Source organism: Geosmithia morbida (assembly GCF_012550715.1).
Source record: "Geosmithia morbida isolate 1262 chromosome Unknown scaffold_6, whole genome shotgun sequence".
NCBI classification, from domain to species: domain Eukaryota; kingdom Fungi; phylum Ascomycota; class Sordariomycetes; order Hypocreales; family Bionectriaceae; genus Geosmithia; species Geosmithia morbida.
This window is the reverse complement of record NW_023336193.1, coordinates 107,684-129,522: the sequence shown is the minus strand read 5'-3', so window position 1 is coordinate 129,522 and position 21,839 is coordinate 107,684. Positions and strand designations below refer to the sequence as shown.

General features: G+C 55.8%; 7 protein-coding genes across 7 annotated transcripts; 3 read left to right on the top strand and 4 right to left on the bottom strand.

Annotated features, from left to right (window-relative positions):
* Positions 1-2,115: 2,115 nt before the first annotated feature.
* Positions 2,116-3,648, top strand: GMORB2_6520 (molybdenum cofactor sulfurtransferase; the record flags this gene model as incomplete). The annotated part of the gene is made up of 1 exon (XM_035468490.1): positions 2,116-3,648. One exon carries the CDS (start codon positions 2,116-2,118, stop codon positions 3,646-3,648), a length of 1,533 nt encoding a protein of 510 aa, XP_035321624.1.
* Positions 3,649-4,009: 361 nt separating this feature from the next.
* GMORB2_6519 (Lipase (class 3)) lies at positions 4,010-6,013 on the bottom strand (the record flags this gene model as incomplete). Its single annotated transcript, XM_035468489.1, has 5 exons — positions 4,010-4,156; positions 4,256-4,392; positions 4,475-4,543; positions 4,645-5,805; positions 5,935-6,013. 5 exons carry the CDS (start codon positions 6,011-6,013, stop codon positions 4,010-4,012), a joined length of 1,593 nt encoding a protein of 530 aa, XP_035321623.1.
* Positions 6,014-8,465: 2,452 nt separating this feature from the next.
* On the bottom strand, positions 8,466-12,255 carry GMORB2_6518 (myosin tail region-interacting protein MTI1; the record flags this gene model as incomplete). The annotated part of the gene is made up of 3 exons (XM_035468488.1): positions 8,466-10,189; positions 10,258-10,323; positions 10,401-12,255. 3 exons carry the CDS (start codon positions 12,253-12,255, stop codon positions 8,466-8,468), a joined length of 3,645 nt encoding a protein of 1,214 aa, XP_035321622.1.
* Positions 12,256-14,411: 2,156 nt separating this feature from the next.
* On the top strand, positions 14,412-15,218 carry GMORB2_6517 (uncharacterized protein; the record flags this gene model as incomplete). Its single annotated transcript, XM_035468487.1, has 1 exon — positions 14,412-15,218. One exon carries the CDS (start codon positions 14,412-14,414, stop codon positions 15,216-15,218), a length of 807 nt encoding a protein of 268 aa, XP_035321621.1.
* Positions 15,219-15,782: 564 nt separating this feature from the next.
* GMORB2_6516 (small subunit ribosomal protein S17e) lies at positions 15,783-16,418 on the bottom strand (the record flags this gene model as incomplete). The annotated part of the gene is made up of 3 exons (XM_035468486.1): positions 15,783-15,866; positions 15,953-16,153; positions 16,272-16,418. The coding sequence occupies 3 exons, from the start codon at positions 16,416-16,418 to the stop codon at positions 15,783-15,785; spliced, it is 432 nt and encodes a 143-aa protein (XP_035321620.1).
* A 443-nt stretch (positions 16,419-16,861) lies between these two features.
* GMORB2_6515 (Mitochondrial ribosomal protein subunit) lies at positions 16,862-18,307 on the bottom strand (the record flags this gene model as incomplete). The annotated part of the gene is made up of 1 exon (XM_035468485.1): positions 16,862-18,307. The coding sequence occupies one exon, from the start codon at positions 18,305-18,307 to the stop codon at positions 16,862-16,864; it is 1,446 nt and encodes a 481-aa protein (XP_035321619.1).
* A 381-nt stretch (positions 18,308-18,688) lies between these two features.
* GMORB2_6514 (queuine tRNA-ribosyltransferase) lies at positions 18,689-20,056 on the top strand (the record flags this gene model as incomplete). The annotated part of the gene is made up of 3 exons (XM_035468484.1): positions 18,689-18,751; positions 18,821-19,071; positions 19,147-20,056. 3 exons carry the CDS (start codon positions 18,689-18,691, stop codon positions 20,054-20,056), a joined length of 1,224 nt encoding a protein of 407 aa, XP_035321618.1.
* Positions 20,057-21,839: the final 1,783 nt, after the last annotated feature.

The window sequence follows — 21,839 nt, the reverse complement described above, 5'->3', positions numbered from 1 at the left end:
CCCCCCCCCCCCGCCCAAAGAAGAATATCAAGAGAATATAAGAAACACCGTAGATGAGTGGTAGGTAAGGTAGGTTAGGTAGTAATAAGTAATACGCGGTCGATAGTCACACACGCACACACACACAGAGAGAGAGAGGGAGGGATACACGGACAAGCACAAGAAAAAAGAAAAGAACGGCCGTCACACATGACAACATCTTTCTCCTTCATATTTCCTCTTCTCCTTCTTCTTCCTGCAATACTCCGTATTACTCTGCAAACTCGTGTGCGCGCGAGACTCTACTGCATCAGCAGACTCTCCCTCCCTCTCTCTCCTCGCCATCTGTCTCTGCTTATGTCAGGCACATTGGTCATCCCCCCGGATAATCCGTCGTGTCTTACCTGGGTAAGCACTGGGGCAGGAACCGTCTACATGTAATGATATATAGTAAACATGCATCGGACATGCAGTAGCATCACAGCAGAGGGAGAGAGAGAGAGATGGAGAGAGAGAGAGATGGAGAGAGAGAGATGCGTACACACACACATGCATCGTCTCATCTCATCTCATCCCATGCTTAAACCCGAGGATCCCGTGTGACAGATAGGTCAGAAAGGAACAGGTTGCCGAGTCCCTGTCAGCCTCGAGTCTGCGGTGTCAATAGATCACAGCTATGCAGCCAACTTGCAAGACATACATGATGAGAAATGCATCCAATTGACAGTCTAACCACACCCTTTTGGTCTGTTTTCTTCTTCTTCTCCATCCTTGTATATATATATATATAATAATAATAATAATAATAATAAATATACCAATAGAAATATAATAATAATAATATTATAATAAAAATATAATAATAAAATATTCTCTCTTCTCTTCCTCTCTCTCTCTCTCTTTTTCTTTCCCCCCATCTTCTTTCCCGTCCCCTCCCCCAATATTTCTTCGTTGATTCATCATCATCTTGCATAGTAATCCTGACCTGGCAACCTCTGCAAAGAGCCGATGATGGGAAGATGGCCAAGATCGACGAGTTGCCAGCTGAAGAGCGATGGTCCGGACCGAAAGAGGAAGTATGACGGAACCCGAAGCCGACAGGAAACCCCCTCCCCCCCCAGTCAGAGAGGGGGGCGAGATGGCATTGACCGAAAAGAGGAGGAAAGATGGGCTGCGCGGACTAATCAATAAATACAGGTACGGGGTTACGTCTTCCGGGAAAACAATACTAAGAAAATGGGGTTGAATGAAAGAAGAGGTGGCGTGTGCGTATCGGGGTGTGTGTGTGTGTGTGTGTGTGTGTGTGTGCGCGTGTCGTGTGGGGGGTTGGGGTTGGGGTTGGGTTGGGTTTGCTGTTGCTGTTGCTGTTGCTGTTGCAGTTGCGGTTGCAGTTGCGGTTGCAGTTGTGGTTGTGGTTATTGTTGTGGTTATTGTTGTTGTATCGTAACCCCAACCCCAAACCCCCTCCTCTCTCTCTCTCTCTCTCTCTCTCTCTCTCTACCGATTAATTACTCGTGATGACGATGACCAGCTAGTTACAGACTACGAAGATGAAGATAGAAAGGGGGCAGCTCTACACTACTCGCAGAGAATGTCTTTCTATCCCCTTCCTTTCGTATTGTACTTACTGATTCATCTCTCTTCCTTTCCTATTCATGGCCGCATCTTGGGTCCCCCCCCCCCACCTCCGGGCGGCGGCCGCATTGTGGATCTCTTACTACACCACCGTGTTATCCCATTGGTCGCCTATTGAGATCACACAGTATTGTATTCAACCTGGGATGCACCTACACTCACGCACACTCACACAGCACCCTAGTCTTTTTTTATATTTATATTTATATTTACATTTATTTTATCTCTACTTTACCCTTTCGGACATACAGTTCCCATCATAGGACTGAACCGCAGGAGTGGACAAGGCAGAGATAGGGAAGGAGGTCATATGAGGATGTTATATGATATAAAGTTGGGGGGGGGGAGAGGGGGTTCGGCGTGGCCTCCAGTCGAAAGACGCCATCATCCGTCTCTCTGTATGGTTCATTCTCCGTCCCATCTTCTTCAAACCCTTCGAGACCGAAGCTCTCTATTGCCCATCTGCCCTTCTCTCTCTCTCTCGGAATCTTTCCATCCATCATGACCCTGTCCTCCTCCCCTTTCCCGTCCAGCATCGCGGCGTCGTACCCGGACTATGAGACCACCTCTAGGCTGGATACCATCCGGGACACGGACTACTCCTACCTCGACCGTCAGTCCCACGTCTACCTTGACTACGCAGGCGCCGGGCTCGCGGCCGCCAGCCAGGTGAGGTCCCACGCCGACCGCCTCACCAGCCTGATAGCCGGCAACCCCCACTCGGCCAGCCCGTCGAGCGCCGTGTCCAACGACGCCATGGCCGAGGCGAGGTCCCGCGTCCTCCGCTTCTTCAACGCCGACCCCGGAGAGTACTCGGTCATCTTCACCGCCAACGCTACCGGCGCCGCCCGCCTCGTCGGCGAGGCCTACCCCTTCACGCGCGGCTCGCGGCTCGTCCTCACGGCCGACAACCACAACTCCATCAACGGACTCAGGTGCTTCGCCGCAAAGGCCCGCGCCCCCACCGTCTACGTCCCAGCCGACCCGGTTGACCTGCGCACCGACACCGGTGCCGTGGCTGCCGCTCTATCCTCTTCCTCTTCTCCTTTCAAGAAAGTCAACTTCTCATGCTTCCCTCTCCTGAGCAGGAAGATGAACCGGAGCGGGAGAGGGAGCAGGAGCAAGACGTCACCCGCCAGAAAGCTCTTCGCCTACCCTGCCCAGAGCAACTTCTCCGGCGTCCGCCACCCGCTCTCGTGGGTCAGGATGGCCCAGGATCAGGGCTACGACGTCCTCCTCGACGCGGCCGCCTACGTCACCACCGCGCGTCTGGACCTGTCCGTCGTCAAGCCGGACTACGCCACCGTGAGCTGGTACAAGCTGTTCGGCTTCCCTACCGGGGTCGGCTGCCTGATTGCCCGCCGCGACTCGCTGGCCGGCCTGGACCGCCCCTGGTTCTCCGGCGGCACCGTGCGCGCCGCCACCGTCGGCGTCCAGTGGGTCGAGCCGGCCGCCGACGAGGCCGCCTTCGAGGACGGCACCCCCAACTTCCTGTCCCTGGCCGACGTGCACTACGGCATCGACTGGCTCGACCGCGAGGTCGGGCTCGACGTCCTGGCCACCCGCGTCCGCTGCCTGACCGGCTGGTTCCTCGATCGTCTCCGCGCTCTCCGACACTCGGACGGCTCGCCCATGGCCGTCGTCTACGGCCCCGTCGACACCGTCGACCGCGGCGGCACCGTAGCTTTCAACCTCGTCGACGCCGCCGGTCGCGTCGTCGACCAGCGCATCGTCGGCCCCGAGTCCGCCGCCGTCAACATCTCCATCAGGACAGGCTGCTTCTGCAACCCCGGCGCCGGAGAGACGGCCCTGGGCATCGGACGTGACGCCATCCTCCGCCTCTCGGAGACCAGGGGCCTCTCCTTCGACAGCATCGTCAAGACGCTCGACCAGCCCTTCATCGGTGCCCTGCGCGTCTCCTTTGGAGTTGCCTCCAACGCCGCTGATGTCGACATGTTTCTGCAGTTTGTCAAGAAGACCTATCGTGATCGAGAGGTGACCTGGGAGGGCTTGCCTCCTCTTGAGAGCTGTTAAGATGTGGCTCTTCTCTATCCTTTCTTTATCGTTTCTCTTGCCCCCCCCTTTGATTACTTACTGCCTTGGTAATTGCTTCACTGTCGTATATTATATTACCTGCCTCCTCTCTTTGACGTGCTGCACTCTCTACTGTCTTGTTCCTTTTTCTAGTTTTGGGGAGAAAAAGAAGCAAAAGAAAAAAAAAAACCCCTTGTCTTGACTCTATGACTTGTACGCATTGACGGAGAATGAAGCAGTTCCTCAGAAATATAGATATACGACAACTTCATTAATATATACGAAAAATATATACGCAAAGATTGGGCTTCATGAAACAAGACGACTACAGACGTCGGAAACAAACATCTCGACTCAAGGATTAGAACCGACGGGCACGGACAGCATAAGTTCCGTCGCTGCCGACCCACGTTCCATTCGTAGGGGGCGCCGCACTGCCGGCGCCACAGCTCAGCAGTTGAGGGCCGAGGGGCTCGCAGAATCCGACGAGAGCAGGCCAGATGTATTCCTGAACCGTGATATATCAGCAACCTAATCATCCGAAAGTGGCATTGTTTCGAGCGAGAGAGAGAGAGAGAGAGGGACTTCCGTCGGGGGCATAACTTACAAAGAGGGTCCGGGTCCAGAGTGTGTCGTAGAAGTCGCCATTCTTCTGCTTGATGTCGAGGACTACGCTGGTGGACAAGGTGACTTTGCCGTCAATGCCACTGCTGTACTGGCCGTCGCAGACGCTGCAAGTGGAGGCTGTGTAAGGGGGGGGGGAGGGGGTATTGTCAGCGATCGAAGTTGCAAGGTGTATGTTTTGTATGTTTTGCGGAGGACTCACAAGCCTGAACGGCAATAGCTGCCTTGAGGGTGGGGACGTTGAGGGAGAGCTCTCCGAGGAAGCCGTAGTCTGCATTGATCTGTCAGTCAGACCTTCCTTTCGTCTCCCCCTTCCCTGCCGGGGGGGAGGGGGACTTGAAAGCGGTAGGGTGGAGAGGGTCGTAGAATTACCGAAAACACTGGCCTCGAGGCCTAGAGCCGGGGCGAGGGAGATGGAGGCGGAAGCCTCGACCTGAGCCTCGACCTCGAGCGGCACAGCCTGCGCGTCGACGGTCCAACCGCTGGAACCGGTGTTGTCCTGGTTGAGGAAGTCCATGGTGGCCTGGGAGGCCGGGATGCTGGCGGTGCCGCCCATGGTGACGCTGACGGTGCCGGTGACGGGGCCGAGGTCGGCGTTGAGGTTGATGGAGACGGTGGGGCCGATGGTGACGAGGCCGGGGATGTCGATACCCGCGGGGGCGGCGCTGAAGAGCGGCAGGGTCTGGGACATGGCCTCGGTGAGGGAGCCGTCGATGGTGAGGTTCGTGATGGCGACGACGCTGACGCCCGGGGTGCTGACGGAGACCCAGGCCTCGTCGAGGGAGAACCACGACATGCTGAAGGAGGCCTGGATGTAGAACGACCCCGAGGCCGTGCAGTTGGCGCACACGCCCCTGACGTTGACGTCGTCGTAGTACGAGAAGCTCAGGTCGCTGCCGGTGAGGTCGGCGTCGAGCGGGATGGAGAACTCGGTCGAGGCGCGCGTGGACAGCGCGGCGTCCTTGGCCTGGTCGGAGCCCGCGGACAGGGCCTGCTGCTGCCCGATGGTCAGGTCAAAGGTGTGGATGGCCTCCTTCCAGGTGACGTGGCGCGCCTGCAGCGTGGCCTCCTCGGCCTCGTTGTCGTACCGGATGCTCTGCACGTCGAAGAGCACCCGGTCCGCGTTCCAGCCGCAGTCGCCCTTGCCGGCCAGGAGGACGAAGTGGTGGTCGTCCTCCCGGTTGACCCAGTCCCACACGTCGGCCGCGCTGTTGAAGTCCTCCTTGGCCTTGAAGCTGATGGTGATGTTGCCCACGCGCGTCGAGTTCTGCGGCGGGCAGCTGATGCTCTCGATCAGGTCGTCGATATCTTCCAGGTCCACCAGCGTCTCATTGTCCGCCGTCATGCGGACGTGCAGGTCCGCCACCGTGCCGTGCTGGCCTTGCCATCGCAGGTGACGGTCGCTGTGCATGCCCAGCCTCGTCTCGTCCGACGACACCCCGGCCACCTGGATGCTGGCCGACTGCGGACGCACGGGGACCAGAACGTCCATGGGGTTGGAGTTCTGCGACGAAGACGAGTAGAGGACGGCACCTCCGCTGATGTGAGCGCCACCGTTCCTGCCACCGCTGCTGCTGCTGCTGCTGCTGCTGTTGCTGCTGCTGCTGCCGTTCAGAGACACGAGGTTGGCTCGGCTCTCGTGTAGGCTGGCGTGACGGGCACCATGCTGATGAAAGACCCGGGCGTTGGCAGCTCCGGTCAAGGCCAGGGCACCGGCCAGGATGTTTGCTAGCGAGGGCATCGTCGTGGGAAGATGGAGTGATGGAATGAACGAATGAATGAGTGTTCTTCAAGAAGAGAGAACGACAGTGAAGAAAAGAGTGTGTGATTTTTTCTCGATGGAGAGTCGGTATGAATGAATGACCGTCAAGCAATAATCAGCTTGCAAAGCAGAAGAAGCAGCCAAAAAGAACGAATGAAGCCCAAAAAGAATGAGTTGCTTACATCTCCACAAGAACCATCGTTCGACGACAGCGACGGTCCGTGGACACATATATATACGCAACTCAGCTCTACTCCTCCAGAGCCCTGGACGTGTCCAAGTCCAAGTCCAAGACTGGCAGTTCAGGGGACGCCGAAGGAATCCATCCCTCTCCGGCTGTCGCTCTGTGCATCGCGGGCGAGTGGATTCCAGGGGCCCCGTCCGGGCTGCTTACTCCGTACATGTTATCACTGCTGCCCGTGCAGAACAAGCCATAAGCCGTAGACCTCGTGGAATGACACGCACGGCTCGGAATATGCCTTTCAGAACAGAACAGGGTGGTTAGGGTTATGGGGGGGAGGAGATCTGCATGATGGCCCAATAGTCAGAAGTCTCGTAGGACTGTAACTGGACAGASTATMTSTRTCMWGGAGRCSCCSCCCCCCCCCCCCCCCCCCCCCCCYCCSYCYMYMYSYCTCTCTCTTTCTCTGTGTCTGTGTGACGGTGTGTGACTGTGTCTGTGTGTCTGTGTACATATTACTGCATACTCGTGCGAATCCTGGCGGTCGTCTCAGCCGTCCTATGAGTTACAAGTTACGAGAAATTTACCTATTTACCTGTAGAGAAAGGTGGGGGATGAAGGAGCAGGGGTCGGATTGGAGTCTTCCCCTTTGAGACGGGCAATTGGCGAATCCTACAATCCTTCAAAGACGGACAGCATGTCATCTTGATACAACCTGGCTTTTTTTACTCTGTAATACGGTTGTATCATTACGCCGAACGGGTAGAGCCTGGTACTCCCTTTACTCCATACAAGTTACTCATATATTATCATTTACGCCGGACCGTAGCAAGTTGATAGACCATAATAGTTAATATGTGTCGAGCCCGGGGGTGTTATATAGTAATAGTAACAGGTGTTATGATGTATTATTATCACGTATAATCATATAGTAGAGCGGTGGTATCATGTCCGTGTCGATAGTTTGCGTCGAAACGACCTTGCCGATGAGAGGGTCCCCTATGACCTTATCTTGCGCAAGTCTGCATTGATGGATCATCAATGGTAAATGATCAATACGAATGTTCCTGAGCCCTGCTCGGTAGCCGGAATCGTCGAATTCATTCCCAGCGTTGCGGCGGTGCAAGGCCGACCCTTTATGCGACCGGGCCGTGAAGCAGGAACGAACACCCAACCGCAAACCGCACCGCACGACCCTTACAGCAATTAATACGAGAACGACCCTTACCCGACGGAGTATCATGCCATGTGCCCGTACATGAGAGCGGGTCCGGAATGTCTACTCAACTCTGTACGGAGCGATACGGATCTAGTACAGGGAAGACGGTCTGCCCTATAAAGCTTTGCCCTAACATAGCCTCCACGCTGGTCAGGGCGTTCTCATGAGGCACCCCCCTGCCTTCAAACTGTCTCATCTCTGGCCCCCACACGCAACGTAATATATCGATACCAGGTAATGATCCGTCATGATATCTCGTACAGCCTACAAGATGCTGTTACCTACAGATTGCATACTCGTGGACCGAAGAGGGAGAGGGAAGCATCGCGGTAGCAACTTACTCGTACGTGTACCGACTTGGAAACGGTTTCTATGCATGTGATCCCCGTACTGATGATTGATCTGCACGTGTGATGATTCCTTATGCCGCCTTGGTGTACAGTGTCTTCAATGCAGCCAGCATATGCTCCGCACCTGTCGTTTCCTTCAATGCCATGTGCCGAGTACGAGGATGCCAGACTATCTTCTTCATGCCGAGTCGTGGCTTGTTCAACGCTCGGCATCCATCAAACCCCTTGCTGTGCCTGTCTGGATCGTCTCCTCAATGACGTGTCCTTGTATTGATAGCACACACAACTTAGCCTGTACCTCTATGAACAGAGTCGCCTCGTACAGGGTAGAGAATAATTACCACAACCGCTTCGCTGTATCGGGACTCAACAACCTCCCCATACGTCGCCCATCTTTCTTTCCCCTTGACCAGATCTACAGATACAGGCAATCACAGGGTGCAGATCTCTCAAAATCAGTTGATAGAAAGAAGACTGCGAGGGAAAAAAAATTTGAGTAAAAAAAAAAAAAGGAACTATATGGGGGGGAAAAAAGAAAAGGACCTAAAAATGAAAAGACGACACGAAACGACTAGAGAGGGACATGAGAGACATAGATAAAATAATAATTCATCAATCACTATACGATCCGTCCCGTTCCATTCCTACCGGTAGGGAACCTCTGCTTCTGGCCCGGCACCACTAGGCCAGGCTGTTCCACCCGACCCAGCTCCTCGGCATGACGCGCCATATCTTGACCTCTCCGCTGCGCAGGTCGTCGAGCTTGAAGCTCTCCTGCTTGACCTTCTTGCTCTCCCTCCCCTGCTCCCACGCCCTGACCTTCTTCTTCGTCCCGTCCCACTCTGCCACCACCGCCACATGATCCGGCTTGCCGACTTCGGCAGAGTACTTGGCGTGCATCGGCCCGTGCTTGCCCTGGAAGCGCGCGTTGCGGATCGAGATGATGTCTCCCGCTCGGATCACGTCGTGCTGCTGCGTCGACGCGTTGCCCATGTTGGAGTAGACCAGGGCACCAAAGGCCCGGGTGCCTACCGGCTTGAGAGCGTCCCGGAACGGCCGGAGGAGCTCCAGCACTAGGCCCATGGGCGTTCCGTCGCCCACTACCGTATCCTTCTTGGCCGCCGCCGCCTCCGAGATGGGGCGCCCGAAGCGCTCGTAAAAGTCCTCCATCTGGTCCTGGCGGAGGCTCCTGGGAGGTGGCTCGTGGCGCTGCTCGAGCTCCGCATCCGACGCATCGTACGGGTCGTACCGCACCGTGATGATGGTCTGCGAGTAGTCCTGGAACAGGACCCAGATCTCTCGCGTGATCTCCGTCTTCGATCCTTGGTTGGTCGTCGTCGCATCGTCGCATTCGTAGAACACGTCCCGCCTGCCCTGAAGTGCCGGCGGCACCTGGTTGGCCTGTTTCCACCAGCCGCTCTGCACCCCGAGGTCAATGTCCTCGGCGATGAAGCTCGAGTCGACACCGGGGCGTGCCATGTCCACCGACCGCCTGTTGCTCATGCTCAGCCGACCCATCTCGAGCGACGGTCGGCCACGGCTGGTGGGCGCCGCGGGCACTGCTCTGCGTTCGGCCTGAGGCGAGCTGGGCACCGAGGGCAGCTCGCCCTCCTCGTCGATACGTGTAGTCTTCTGCCCAGGTGCGGCGTAGTTGTACGGGTCGTAATCGTCCTGCCCCACCGCCGGCGAGATCGGGTTGGAAGCTGGGGGCGGAGGCGGCCGGGTCGACCGAGGAAAGTCGACCGATCGCCGCCTCGACTCCGGCGGGGGCTGCGACGGGATTGGCGGAGGGACTGCCCGCGGGGCCGCTGCCGAGGGAACGGGGGGCGGTGCCGAAGGGGGCACGTCTGCCGGGGAAAGCGGCAAGGCTTCCTCGAGGCTAGATGCGCGCGCGTGACCCTTGAGTGCATCCTTGTGGGGGACGTACGATGCAATGTCCGTGTCGTAGTCTCCCTCGTATTCAGACGCCTGGCTATCGTTCTCCTCACCGGCCTGAGGCGGTCTCGGGGGCAACTCGACACCTCGCGGCTGAGCGTCAGACGTCGACTGCCGGCTGAGACCGCCAGGTCCGGGCGGCGGGGGAGGAGGGGGCCTCGTCGAGGCCGGAGGTGGTGCCGGGGCGCTTCCGGGAATCGGAGGTGGCACTCGGCTGCTGCGCTTGCTAGTCGGAGACAGCGGCGAGCCCTCGGTAGCGACGGGAGACATAGGTGGGGATCGGAGTGGGATATCGGCCGTCTGCGTCGAGATGGGCAGCGTTGGGGGGAGCCCAGGGGGCGGGGGAGCCTCTGGGGTAACCTTGTCGGTTACATCGTCCCTGGCATTGTCCGTAGGCTCATCATAGTCCGAGGCGGAGCCCTCTGTCGGAGACTGGACATTGCCCGGAACCGGAGGCGGCGGCGGTCGCGCTACAATCTCAAGTCAGCGACGAGCAGTCCTGGGCACCCCATATCGTTATCGCACAAATATAGCTTACACTCGGAAGGAACAGGTGGCGGAGGTGGTCTGGTAGCAGTGGGTGGCACCGGCAGGGGGTGGAGCGCTAAACGCAACAGGACCACGAGTCAGAATCTACATCTTGAAGGGGGGTGGTGGGGTGGTGGGGGTTGCGTGACATACCACTACTAGGGGCAGGAGTGAGAGCAGGCGTCGTCTCGTCATCTTCGTCCTCCTCTTGGTCGGAGTCATCTTGGTCGGCCCCGCGAGAGGGGATCGGAGGCGGAGGGGCACGGGTGGCGGGGGATGCCGCCGAATGCTGAGAAGCTACGGAGTCCTCAGACCTCCTGCCAGCGTCCTCGGAAGACTTCCTGGGCCCGCCCATGCCCGGCAAGGCCATCATGGCTGGGATAGGTTGAGGGGCCCGGGCAGTCGGCTCCTCCGCTTCTTCCTCCTGTACAGGCGCTGCCTCAGGCTTGGGCGCCTTCTTCTTCGACGGTGCACCAGCGCCCGGGACGGGGACGCCAAACATGCCGTGGAATCCCATGCCGCCACTCATCTTGGCCATGCGAGCTCTGAGCTCTTCCTTGCGCTTCACCTCGGGGTCGACGTCGTCGTCCTCCTCCTCTTCAGCGTCGTCATCCTCCCCTTGGCTGGCAGTCTTCTCGGCCTGGTCCTCGGCCTCTGGCTGTCGCGAAGCGATAGGGGGGGGGGCAGCGCCGGGGATAGGCAGAGGGATCTGGGGGGCTTGACGGGGAGGCTGGTCGTCATCGTCCTCGCGCTCTGTCGTGTCGTCCTGTCCCTCTGTAGTGTCGCCAGCGCCTGACATGTCGGCATCGTTGCCGTCGTGAAGGGTCTCGAGGGTTTGGCCCCTGGACGACTTGCGCCTGTGAGACGGAGGGGGGCGGGAGACGGCGCTGCCGTCGTCGGCCGAGGTCCTTGGCCGGGCTTCTTCGGTAGATCTCCGTACAGGGACAGGCGGGGGCGGAGTATCATGCACCTCGCTAGCAGCGTCGTGTTCTTCGACGATTTCCTCTGCCGGGGCATGGGCAGGGGGGGGAGCGGCATCGCTAGGCTTCTTGGGCGGTTTCTTGGGCTTCTCTTTTTTGGCTCCCGGATCGGCGTGGCGCATGGCCTGCTCCCTCTGCTGCTTCTGGAGCAGGGCGATGCGCTCCTTGAGGGTGGTGGGCTTGGGCTGGTCCTCATCCTCGGCACCCTCGGCAGACTCGCTGGGGACGAGGCCGGCCCTTTCAGCCTGCTCTTGGTCCTCCTGCTCCTTGGTCTTGATTTCTGGGTCTTCCTCACGCTTGTAGATCTTGGCGACGGGAGCTTTCTGCGGGGGCGGAACGTAAGCATTTCGGCTAGGCGGGGGCGCAACAAAGGGCTTCTTGATGAAGCCGGCACCACCACCACCACCAGCGTTGAGGCCGCTGGGCTTGAAGGGGGCGATTGGCGGGGCGGTGGTCTTGTTGAAGGCAGCAATACGGTCCTTGAATGAATTGCCACTTGGTTTCTCAGACACGGGCGGCGGGCTGGTAGCTCTAGGCTCGCTAGCCTTGGTGGCAGCAACCGGAGGCGCAGATGTTTGCGCCGCAGGCTTTGCAGCGGAAGCGACCGGAATAGGGACCGGTGCAGGCTGAGGGGGCGGGGGACTGGCAGCCGGCTCCTCGTCCTCGGGTTCCTCCTCAGGCTCGGGCGCAGGTACTGGTGCCGGCTCAGGTGCGGGCTCCTCCTGGACGGGAGTGGGCTCTGGCTCGGAGGGCGCAGTATATTGCTCAACAGCAGGCTGTCTAACGTCGTCCTTTTTCGGACGGTGGCGAGCAGGACGAGGGGGCGCGACGGGTTCTATCTTGTCGACATAGTTGCGGGGAAAGAGGCCGTCCCTCTTGACGCCGTCGTCGTCGATAAATTCGCCCGTATACCAATCTTCCTCGTCGGCTTCGGTAACAGTGATGACCTGGCCCTCTGAAAATGTGAGATCATCCTCATGAGGCGAGGAGTACTCGTAGAGGGCCTTGACGCGGAAGAGGCCAGTCATGCTGAGTGCGGGGAGGTTGACTCGTCGATGTTAAGCGCCACACACACACACACACACACACGCGCGCGCACAGGGCAAGCTGAGAGCTGCTGCAGTCGGTGTGCAAGAGGCCGGGTGATAACACCTCTCCTGTCTTTTTCTACTTCACTCCCCACTTTCGACTTGTTCTCCGGTCGGTGGCGGATTCGTTCCGAAAGTGGCTGGCAGTGTCGGTGCAAGATCTAGAACAAGGGCCAGACAGTCAAGGTCGGTCGATGGAGGAGCAGCAAGACAAGATGGAGACGCCAGACGCAAGAGGCAAGAGACAGCAGGCGGGAGGTGAGAGTGTGGGGCAATGCTGTGTCAGCTCCTGGGAGCCCCTGCTATGTACTGTGGAGGGGGGGGGTAGGAGAGAGGTCAAAGCTCCTTTTCTATGTTGTCGGCCTGTCTGTGTGAGAGGAAGAAATTAGGTATTTTTCATAGAAGCGTCTTCCCCCACGGTAGGTCTCGTACATGAAGGAGAAGAGGAAGAAGAAGGGACCAAAAAAAAAAGAGAGGAAAGTCAGTAGAAGACGGCAAGAGTTGGAGCAGGCGAACGAAAAGATGGAGTAAGAGGCTGTGTGGAAGGCAAACCGAGGCCAAGACGGTTTAGGCGGATCGACGGCTCTGCTTCTGTCTACGTCAGCGATGGATAGACGGCACCTTGCCAGTGGGAAGAGTGGGAAGATACGCTGAGGGATGGAGTGGAGTTTAGCGGTAGCTGCGCTATTAAAACCGCTACAGTCTTTCTCTAACGCTCCCACCATGCACTGCAGCCCCCAAGTCTCGGACACCTACCTGCTCTCCAGGCGGAAAGGTGCTCGGCAGACGTGTACGGACGGATTGCCCGTCGCCGTTACGAAGAAGAGCACCGTTACGTTACGGAGGATACATTTTTACGGTATCCCTAATGGCAGGCAACACCTACATAATAATACGGATACTATTGATATTATTATACTAAGAGAAGGCCATTGGTAGGAATGTATGGCAGCCACCACCACCATGCAGTGATAATGGAACATTCAGGCCCATCAATCAGTAACATGGGAGACAAAATATATAATTCTTCTGCGAGTGACCGCCGAGCGGTATTGATAGGATAGTAGCATTCAACGTCGTACCGCTACGCACGAGTACATCATCCTCTCCCCCTCCCCGCAAACGTCATAACATCAACATCACTATGGCACCGTCCTTAATATCCCAACAGCTCCACGACGTAACCTTCCGCGTGAACCTACGAATATATTTGGTATGGTTGATATCCACTCAAGAGAATAAATAGGCACGAAACAGATCCTACGACGTGAAACTACAAAGCCTCTCCACAGAACCAAGGAGGGGAAATCATGTTTCGCCATGCCAGACCAGACGCATGTAACCGACCGTTCTGCCTCTTGAGTCGTTGCTGGTACCTACCACCGGCTATTAACTGCTTAGCTGCCCGCGTAGCTGCTCAGCCTCCTTGCCACCTGGTATCGTTCAATGTGATATTTCCATCCTGGAATATCTAACGTCTCACATGCATTTCCGAGCCCACCCTCCTTTACAAGCTCATCCCCGAGTAACATGATCTGTTGCCAACCGCCACAGCCTTCCAAAGCTCCGAAGCCCCGAATTTGACTGTGGTTTTCTTTCCTCCTCGCCGCGTGGCTGGGCGTATCGGGCAATGAATCTATCATACGCCAACCATTGCGCAACGTGGGCTTGTTTTCCGGTGCCGTGGCCCGTGTACGTTGTACATTGAGTACGAGTAATATAGTCATACTCTGCACAGTCTATTACGGACGGTCCTCATCAGCATAATAAGGCAAAAAAAAAAAAAAAAGATCAGCATGGCCAACAGCTGATCCGGGCCTGTTGGCAGGTATCAGTAGGCGACGTCATGACCGGCCTCGCGGGTGCTGTAACCTCCACTAGTAACAGCGACTGACACTTAGTAAAAGCGTCAGGGATAGTGCACGATCCATCCAACTTTGACTCTGGGAGGGAAAAAAAAAAACCTACTAGATCCACGGCAAAAGTCGAGCTCCCTTTGCATCATCCCACAGCAAAATCTTGACCTTTGCATAACTTTGATACAGACATCAATAGCCTTCTGTAAATACAGACAGCAATCAGCCCTCTCCCACGCCATGGACAACCTACCAGGATCAAGGAGCATCCTCAAGTCGCTGGCCTCGACGACGCCGAGCCCACGCCGCCCCGACGCCCGCCAGGTCGCCATTGAGCACGCCCGCATCCTTCAGCAGCGCAAAGACATGGAGGCCAGCATCCTTGACGATCTCATCCTCCTGTCCGAGTACCCCCAACACACGACGGACCCAGCCAACCCCGACCCCCGCGACGTCGCCGACTTCAAGGCCCATGTTCGCCTCTTCCAGCCCTCCGACTACGACGACCTCATCGAGGAGCGCAACGTCAACGGCCTGTGCGGCTACACGCTATGCGGCCGACCCAGGCGCAAGAGCGGCCCCGGTGGCGAGTGGACCATCTCGGCCTCGAACCAGATTGTCCGCCGCCGTGACATCGAGATGTGGTGCTCGCAGCGGTGCGCTCGGCGCGCACTCTACGTCAAAGTCCAACTCAACGAGACGGCCGCCTGGGAGAGGGCCGGCATCCCAGACATCGAGATCGACCTCTTTGAAAGCAGCAACGACCCCAACGAGTCCGAGGTCGATCGGACCGCCCGCAGGGTGGGCGAGATGCAGCTCAACGACCAGCGCCAGGCTGCCAAGGACAGCGCTGCCCTCGCCTTGGAACGTGGAGATAGTCAGTCGGCGAAGCCAACCTTCAAGGTTGCCTTGCGAGAAAAGAAAAATATCCGGCCTCCAACCGAGACTGCTGCAGACGAGTTTGACCAGGATAGCCATCTCATGGTGGATAACTACAAGCCCAAGACGGGGGACAGGTCGAGAACTTTCACGGAACAGGTACCGTAGGTTGTTCGCAGCCCAAGCAGGGTACAACTTTGTGGAGGACAATGATGAATATACGAATATACGGCACCGCTGCGACTTATTGAACTTGCTACACCAGGGCTCGTCTCTACGTCAAGGACAGGCGAATCCCATCCTTAAAATGAAAAAAAACCATTTACTGCCCTCTCAGTCAGTAATGAAAATAGTCATCAGTAGGATATGTGCAAAGCACACACGAGGACGATTTCACGACGTGGCAAGAAGGAAACAAGGGCTATAGAGCCTCGAGGGGAGGGAGGCGAGTATTGGCGATCAAGTATCGTCTCCGAATTGTCCACTAGGGACAAGTCCAGAGAGTCAACGACACCTTGTGGGGGTTCAATGATCTTTTTTTTAGATCTATACAGTCACTACCGTCCTAAGACGCCATGTAGCTCGATAAAAAAAAACAAGGAAAAAAGGAACCCGTGGTAACGTGCCAGACAGCCCCCCAAAAAATTGTTTTGCGATCGCCGGATCCGCTTTTGTTTGTGGATATATTTTTTTTCTTTCTTTATTTCGTTTTCATCGTCATCGTTCGGTCGTTTAGCGGGGGGCGAAGCGACGACCACCACGCTCGGGAGCCTGGTTCTGGGTGATAGGCTGGGGGTTGATGGCAATGTTGTCGAACTGTTGAAAAGCTATTGTTAGTTTCTCTCCCTTGATTTTCTTCCTAATATCTGACGAGGTAAAGAGGTCAGGGGGGTGAAACATACGCCGAGGTGCTTGAGCAGGTCACGGGTCTCGAAGTCGACGTCCAGGCGGCCCTCATCGGAGAGCTGGGCGAAGTCGAGAGCGGAGATCTCAGGGACGTACTGGTCCTTGCGCTCACGCTCCTCCTCCTGGAGCTTGAAGGAGATACCGCGGACAGGACCGGCCTGGATACGGCGCATCAGGTGGGTGGTGTAGCCGGCAATCTGTAAACACGCAATTGTTAATATTTCCTGCCTTGGGCTGTTCCTTATTTCTCTTTTACATGGGTCCACGAGCGAATCGCTATGCATAGAGGGGCGGAGGTCTTTGGGCTGTGCTGACCTTGTTGCGGAGGCGCTTGGAGGCAATGATGGCGATCTCATCGCAGATGCGCTTGTTGGTCTCGAAGTCGAGAGTGAGCCTGGGGTAGTAGCGCTCAATGATGACCTTAGCGGACCTCTTGACAGTCTTGGTGCGGACGCGACCCATTTTGGCGGTATTTGTCTGGCGATTAGTTGAGGATGGACGTTGACAGAAAGAGGGTGTATTGAAAGAGTCGCTTGGTGAAATTCCAGAGCTGCCAAAATTTGGTGGATTGCTTGATGGGGCTGCATTAGCACACAAGAATTACATGTTAGGGCTGGGTGAATTGGCACGTGCTGTATCACGTGCAGTGGGGATTCTCAGCGACCCCTCGGGCTGGTACGAATAGCATTGTTACTAAGCTGCCAACTGCACAGAAATGATTGGCTTCGTGAGCCAAGTAGATGTACTCAATAAGCTCAAAGCCTTGAATGAAATACTTCTCCATATCTATTATACAGGTACATAGGATACAAATATTCCGCTGGTACTCTAACAAAAGACAGCAGATAGAACGAAGTGGAGGTCCGCCTCTATACTTCGTTTCTTTGATTGAATGCTTTGAGGCATCAAGACTTCTCAGGCGGGTCCAGCCCGTAGCTGCTGGAACTGCTCACAATATCCTTCTCCGGAGTCGACGAGTCGTTCAGGACCTCATCCGTCACACGCTGCAGGCGCTGGGATCCCCTCGCCTCGCCGGCGTCCTGCTGCTCCTTTTGCGGGGATATGGTGCGCTTAAGAGGAGAGTTGTTGTAGATCTTGGACTGTCCCAGTGCCTCCTTGGCAATGAGCTGGGCCTCGGCACCGGTCTCGCGCACCTTGATCACGACCTTGCCATCGGGGTCGACGGTGGCTGTGTAGGGCTCGACGTAGGCCTTGGCGCCACCGAAGCTAGTAATGTCCAGATGGGAGATACCGTTGAGGGGCTTGCGGGATGCGCCTCGGCCACGGATGGGACGGATGTTGAAGTCATTGTCGCCGACGGGGACACCAGCAACGAACCCACCGATACCGACCTTGGCAGGGCTGGCGCCCAGCCTAGGGTGGATGATCCTGGAGAGCACAGGCGAGCGGTGTGCCTGAGGCCCGTATACAGGGTGGTTGTCCATGACGGCGTTGGTGCGCAGGTAGCTAATACCAGCAGAGGGGTGGCTGGGCGGTGGACCTGACTTGCCATAGGGGCTCTCGGTCGTCTTCTTGTTGTCGTAGAAGAAGATGCCCGTCTGAGCAAAGCCAATGGGCTTGCCAAGAGGGGCGAGATCGAGGAATTTGGAGACGAGGTCGTAAAGAGTTACTCGGTCATTGCGTAGCGACCGCAGGTACTGCGTGAACTGATCGGACGCGATCTGGTGCGGCTCGATCTTGGGCGGCGTGGGGAGACCGGCGTCCCGGGCGTCTGTGTTTTGCTTGACCGTCAGCTCCTCGGCAAGCTTCTGCCTTAGAAGTACCCTAAACTCGGCACGCTTGGGGCGCACGCTCTTGTCGAGGAACTTGATGAATTCGCCTTCGGACATGCGGGCCAGCCAGGGGCCACGGAACTTCCAGCGCTTGTCGTCTGCCTTCTCTTCATCGATTGTGGTAAAGTCCATGTCTTCCTCAAAGACGGACTTGAGCTGACCAGCCGCCGAATCCCTGGACCTATGGATGCCCTCTTCGGGTTGGGGTATGCTGAGAGCGATGCGCATCTCGCCAAACTTCTCCAGAGACAGAGAGTGATCGGCAGCCGAGGCGTAGTCGGTGATTTTCTCGACCGTGTCGAGCTGCTTGATGCGGACGAGAGGGGTTGTGGTGGCCATGGTCTGCTTGAGAGGCAGAGGACGCTTCAGGCCCCAATCACCCTTCTCGCGCGAAGCAAAAGGCGAGGTGATAGATTGGTGCCGGGGATAGCTCTGGGTAGCCGTGGGAGACCAGTTCTCGCCGGGAGTAGCAGGCGGATCGCGCAGGGGCTTCGGAAGAGCAAACATCCGGGACGACCGGAGGAGAGCCCCTCCGGGCGACACGGTGCGGGCCCCCATATCGATCTGTGTCAGTTGGCAAAGTATAGGTGCCGTTGACAATGGGAACGAATTGTACGGTTAAAGTTGGGAGGTTTGGCAATACGCGACGATGATCAAAATTCGTTGCTGTTGTGGGTTTTGCCGGCATTGTCCCGAGAGCTGCATGACAACGGAAAGGGGAGCCTTGGACGGGGCGAGTTGTTTTGTCCCGACTTTGCAAGCAGCATACCCTGCACTGAGCTATACAAAATCTGTCGCCAAATCGACGCAACAGCCAGAAGCATAAAAGTTGATCTTGACGGGTCTGAGAATGCACATGCTCTCTATCCGGTAGCTCTAGAGGCCTAAATAGGGCAGAGTGAGAAGTTTCGAGGAAAAGAAAGCATGCAAGCAGTCAAAATGATGGCATCCAACATTTACCAATCTCCAGCACTCACATTTGAATTGGTAGCACGATGCTCTGTATGTGGTAAACCTCAAGACGATGATAACAAAATGATGGAACGGTCGACTCTAATATGCTCTCATCAGACTACACGTGCTCGGGCTTCAATACTGTCTCTGCCTCATGGTCCCGTACAGCTGCCTTTATTCATGCCTGTAGCTACCCAAGCTTCCCTCAAAGGCATCACGTCCGAGCAGCTTGAGGATACAAACTGCAGGCTATGCCTCAACAACACGTACCATCTTGGCCTAAAGCCTGGAAAGGATGTTCTCGACGCTATAGGAGGAGCCCACAAGCTTCAGGGATGGAGCCATAACATCCTCACAGACAGTGGCGGGTGAGTACGATTGCACTTTTACGCAAGGAATGGCGACACATGGAGAGAATGGAATAGGCAACTGACGGCTCACAGTTTCCAAATGGTTAGCCTTCTTCAACTGGCGACTATTACGGAGGAGGGAGTTCGATTTCTGAGCCCTCACGATGGATCGCCCATGCTGCTGACACCAGAGCATTCGATGGAGCTCCAGAACTCTATTGGTAGCGACATCATGATGCAACTAGACGACGTGCTGGTCACGACATCCCCGGACCATGAGCGGATGCGGTTAGCCATGGAGAGGTCAGTGCGTTGGTTGGACCGGTGCATCGCCGCCCACAAGAACCCGCATCGCCAGAACCTCTTCTGCATTATCCAGGGAGGACTGGACCTGGAGATGCGTCGAGAATGCTGTCGCGAGATGGTAGCCCGCGATACCCCCGGCATTGCCATCGGCGGACTCAGTGGAGGTGAGGCCAAGCACGATTTTTGCCGCGTCGTGTCGACATGTACGGCCATGTTGCCGGAACTTAAGCCCCGATATGTCATGGGTGTCGGCTTCCCAGAGGATCTTGTAGTCAGCGTCGCTCTGGGCGCTGACATGTTTGACTGCGTGTGGCCGACGAGAACGGCTCGCTTTGGCGCCGCTGTCACAAGATACGGTGTGCTCAATATACGCAATGCCAAGTTTGCCAACGACTTTGGCCCTATTGAGGAGGGCTGTGGGTGTGCATGCTGCCGGCCCGTGAGCGGTGGAGGCATGGGCATCACCAAGGCCTTTGTCCATCACAACTCAGCCAAGGAGACGTCTGCTGCCCACCTGCTGACAATCCATAACGTGTGGTATCAACTGAACCTGATGCGCGAGGTGCGTGAGTCTATCGTTGCCGACACATTCCCCACTTACGTCAAGACATTCTTCAACAACCTGTACCCTGATGGGAACTACCCCGATTGGGCAGCGGAGGCGTTGAGGACGGTCAATGTAGACTTGGCCAAGTGATTTGACCATTACGGGGCTTTGTATATTTAGATGGAATCTAGTTTGGCACTACTCGTATAGAACGACATTACTCTTGTCATGCCGCACTTCATGTGAGGTAACATCGTCCTCTCCCAGGACAATATAGGCACTGTTAATGCTTGTCATACAATTCATCTGTACTATCCATCGTCTTGGGGAGGATATGAAGGTTTTAACATCCGTGTACAGTTACTCAAGATCACAAAATCGATCAGGTTGCTGGTGTCAAGTAAGCATCCCAATGCGGGACGAGAAGTAGAGCATTTCGGATTCAATGTTGTGGAAGGTATTGGCATCTCTCGTCGACAGGTTGTTTGTCAAATTGTCCATGGAGCCTGGGAGTGTCGTGAGGAAGAACGAACCCTTGATGGTGTCGGACAGTGTCATGGGCTTGAGGGATATGGCCAATTCCTGGGAGGAAGTAGCACAACGTTTTCAAAGCTTTGTCTAGTACTGGTGGAAGCGGTCTAGGTGTACTTGGAGACTCTGGCCTTGCTAATATCGGAGACACTGGATTCCTGAAGAATTGGATAGTGCTGTGACCTGTGTCTCGGTCGAAGCGGTTAGCGAGGGAGACTCAGGCTTTTTCTGCAGTGTCATCCAATGTAATGAGGGATAGCAGAACTCCTTCGACAGCAGATATGAGGTACATAAGGCATTTGGCATTATCTGCTTCGTAGGTAGCGTTCAAGGACCGGGTCGCAATGACGAGGGTTCAGATGTCTGAAACCTTGAAAGCCAAGGTCCAAGTAGATCTCCATTCCTGGAAGCTCTCGTCATTGGCCTTGAGTTTGGGGAGACTGCTAGCGTTCAGTTTGAGTCCGGGGAAAGGGTTGGGTTGGGCCACGGTGGTGGGGTTTGGTTGGTGGGAATTGGGTGGTTTGAACGGGTAGATCTTGCTCTTCTGGGAATGGGGTGAATAAGGGTTTCTTATTATATATACATTGGCTTCCTGTCGGAAAGGCATTCAGTCGTGATGCTGCTGTTGTTGTTGCCGTGGTCTGTTGTGGCAGACCGAGCTCAGAAGTTGGTGATGTTGATTGGAATTCTATAGGAAGTATCGGAGTGCTATGGTGTTTGTGTGATGAGAGTCTGTCGGAACAAACAGCTGAAAAAGCTACCAGAATAGGTTATTCCGGCCTGATTAGAGATGTCCCTAATGAAAGGAACACTGATAGTCACTATTTTATTTATATTGATATAACGACAGCACAAATCATTAGTAGTCATTAGTAGGGCAGAAAACCGTATTTCGTGTCCTTTCTATCAATCTCTTTCCGATCTGGAACCTCATACGAGCGTTTAACCGACATTATTCCGTTGCGTTGCTACGCCTGACAGACTTTTCAATCACGTGATGGAGTGATCTTGCATTTGTGGCGAAATAGTGACGCCCTGGTGAGGCGACAACAAGCATGAGTAGACGGCAAGCATTGTTCAGTAGAATGCCTGGAACGTGGAGATAAACACCCTCGCCGCTTCCCAACAAAAGAGCCATTTGTATGAGCTGTTTTTGATACCTGAGTACATATTGATGATGATGAGACCAAGTACGAGTAGAGAGCTACGAGTAGCAGTGAAAAATGGGGCGAAGATTCCCCAGGTACGGACCCACTCTTCACCCGGCGGCTGGTGGACCATAGTTTATCCTTCTCCCGAAACTTTTCCGTGAACCTGAGCGAACCGCGTCCAAAGTGAACATTGCCTACTGCTTCTTAATAACCAGAATTGCCCATTGATTGACTTGTTGTACCACCAGAAT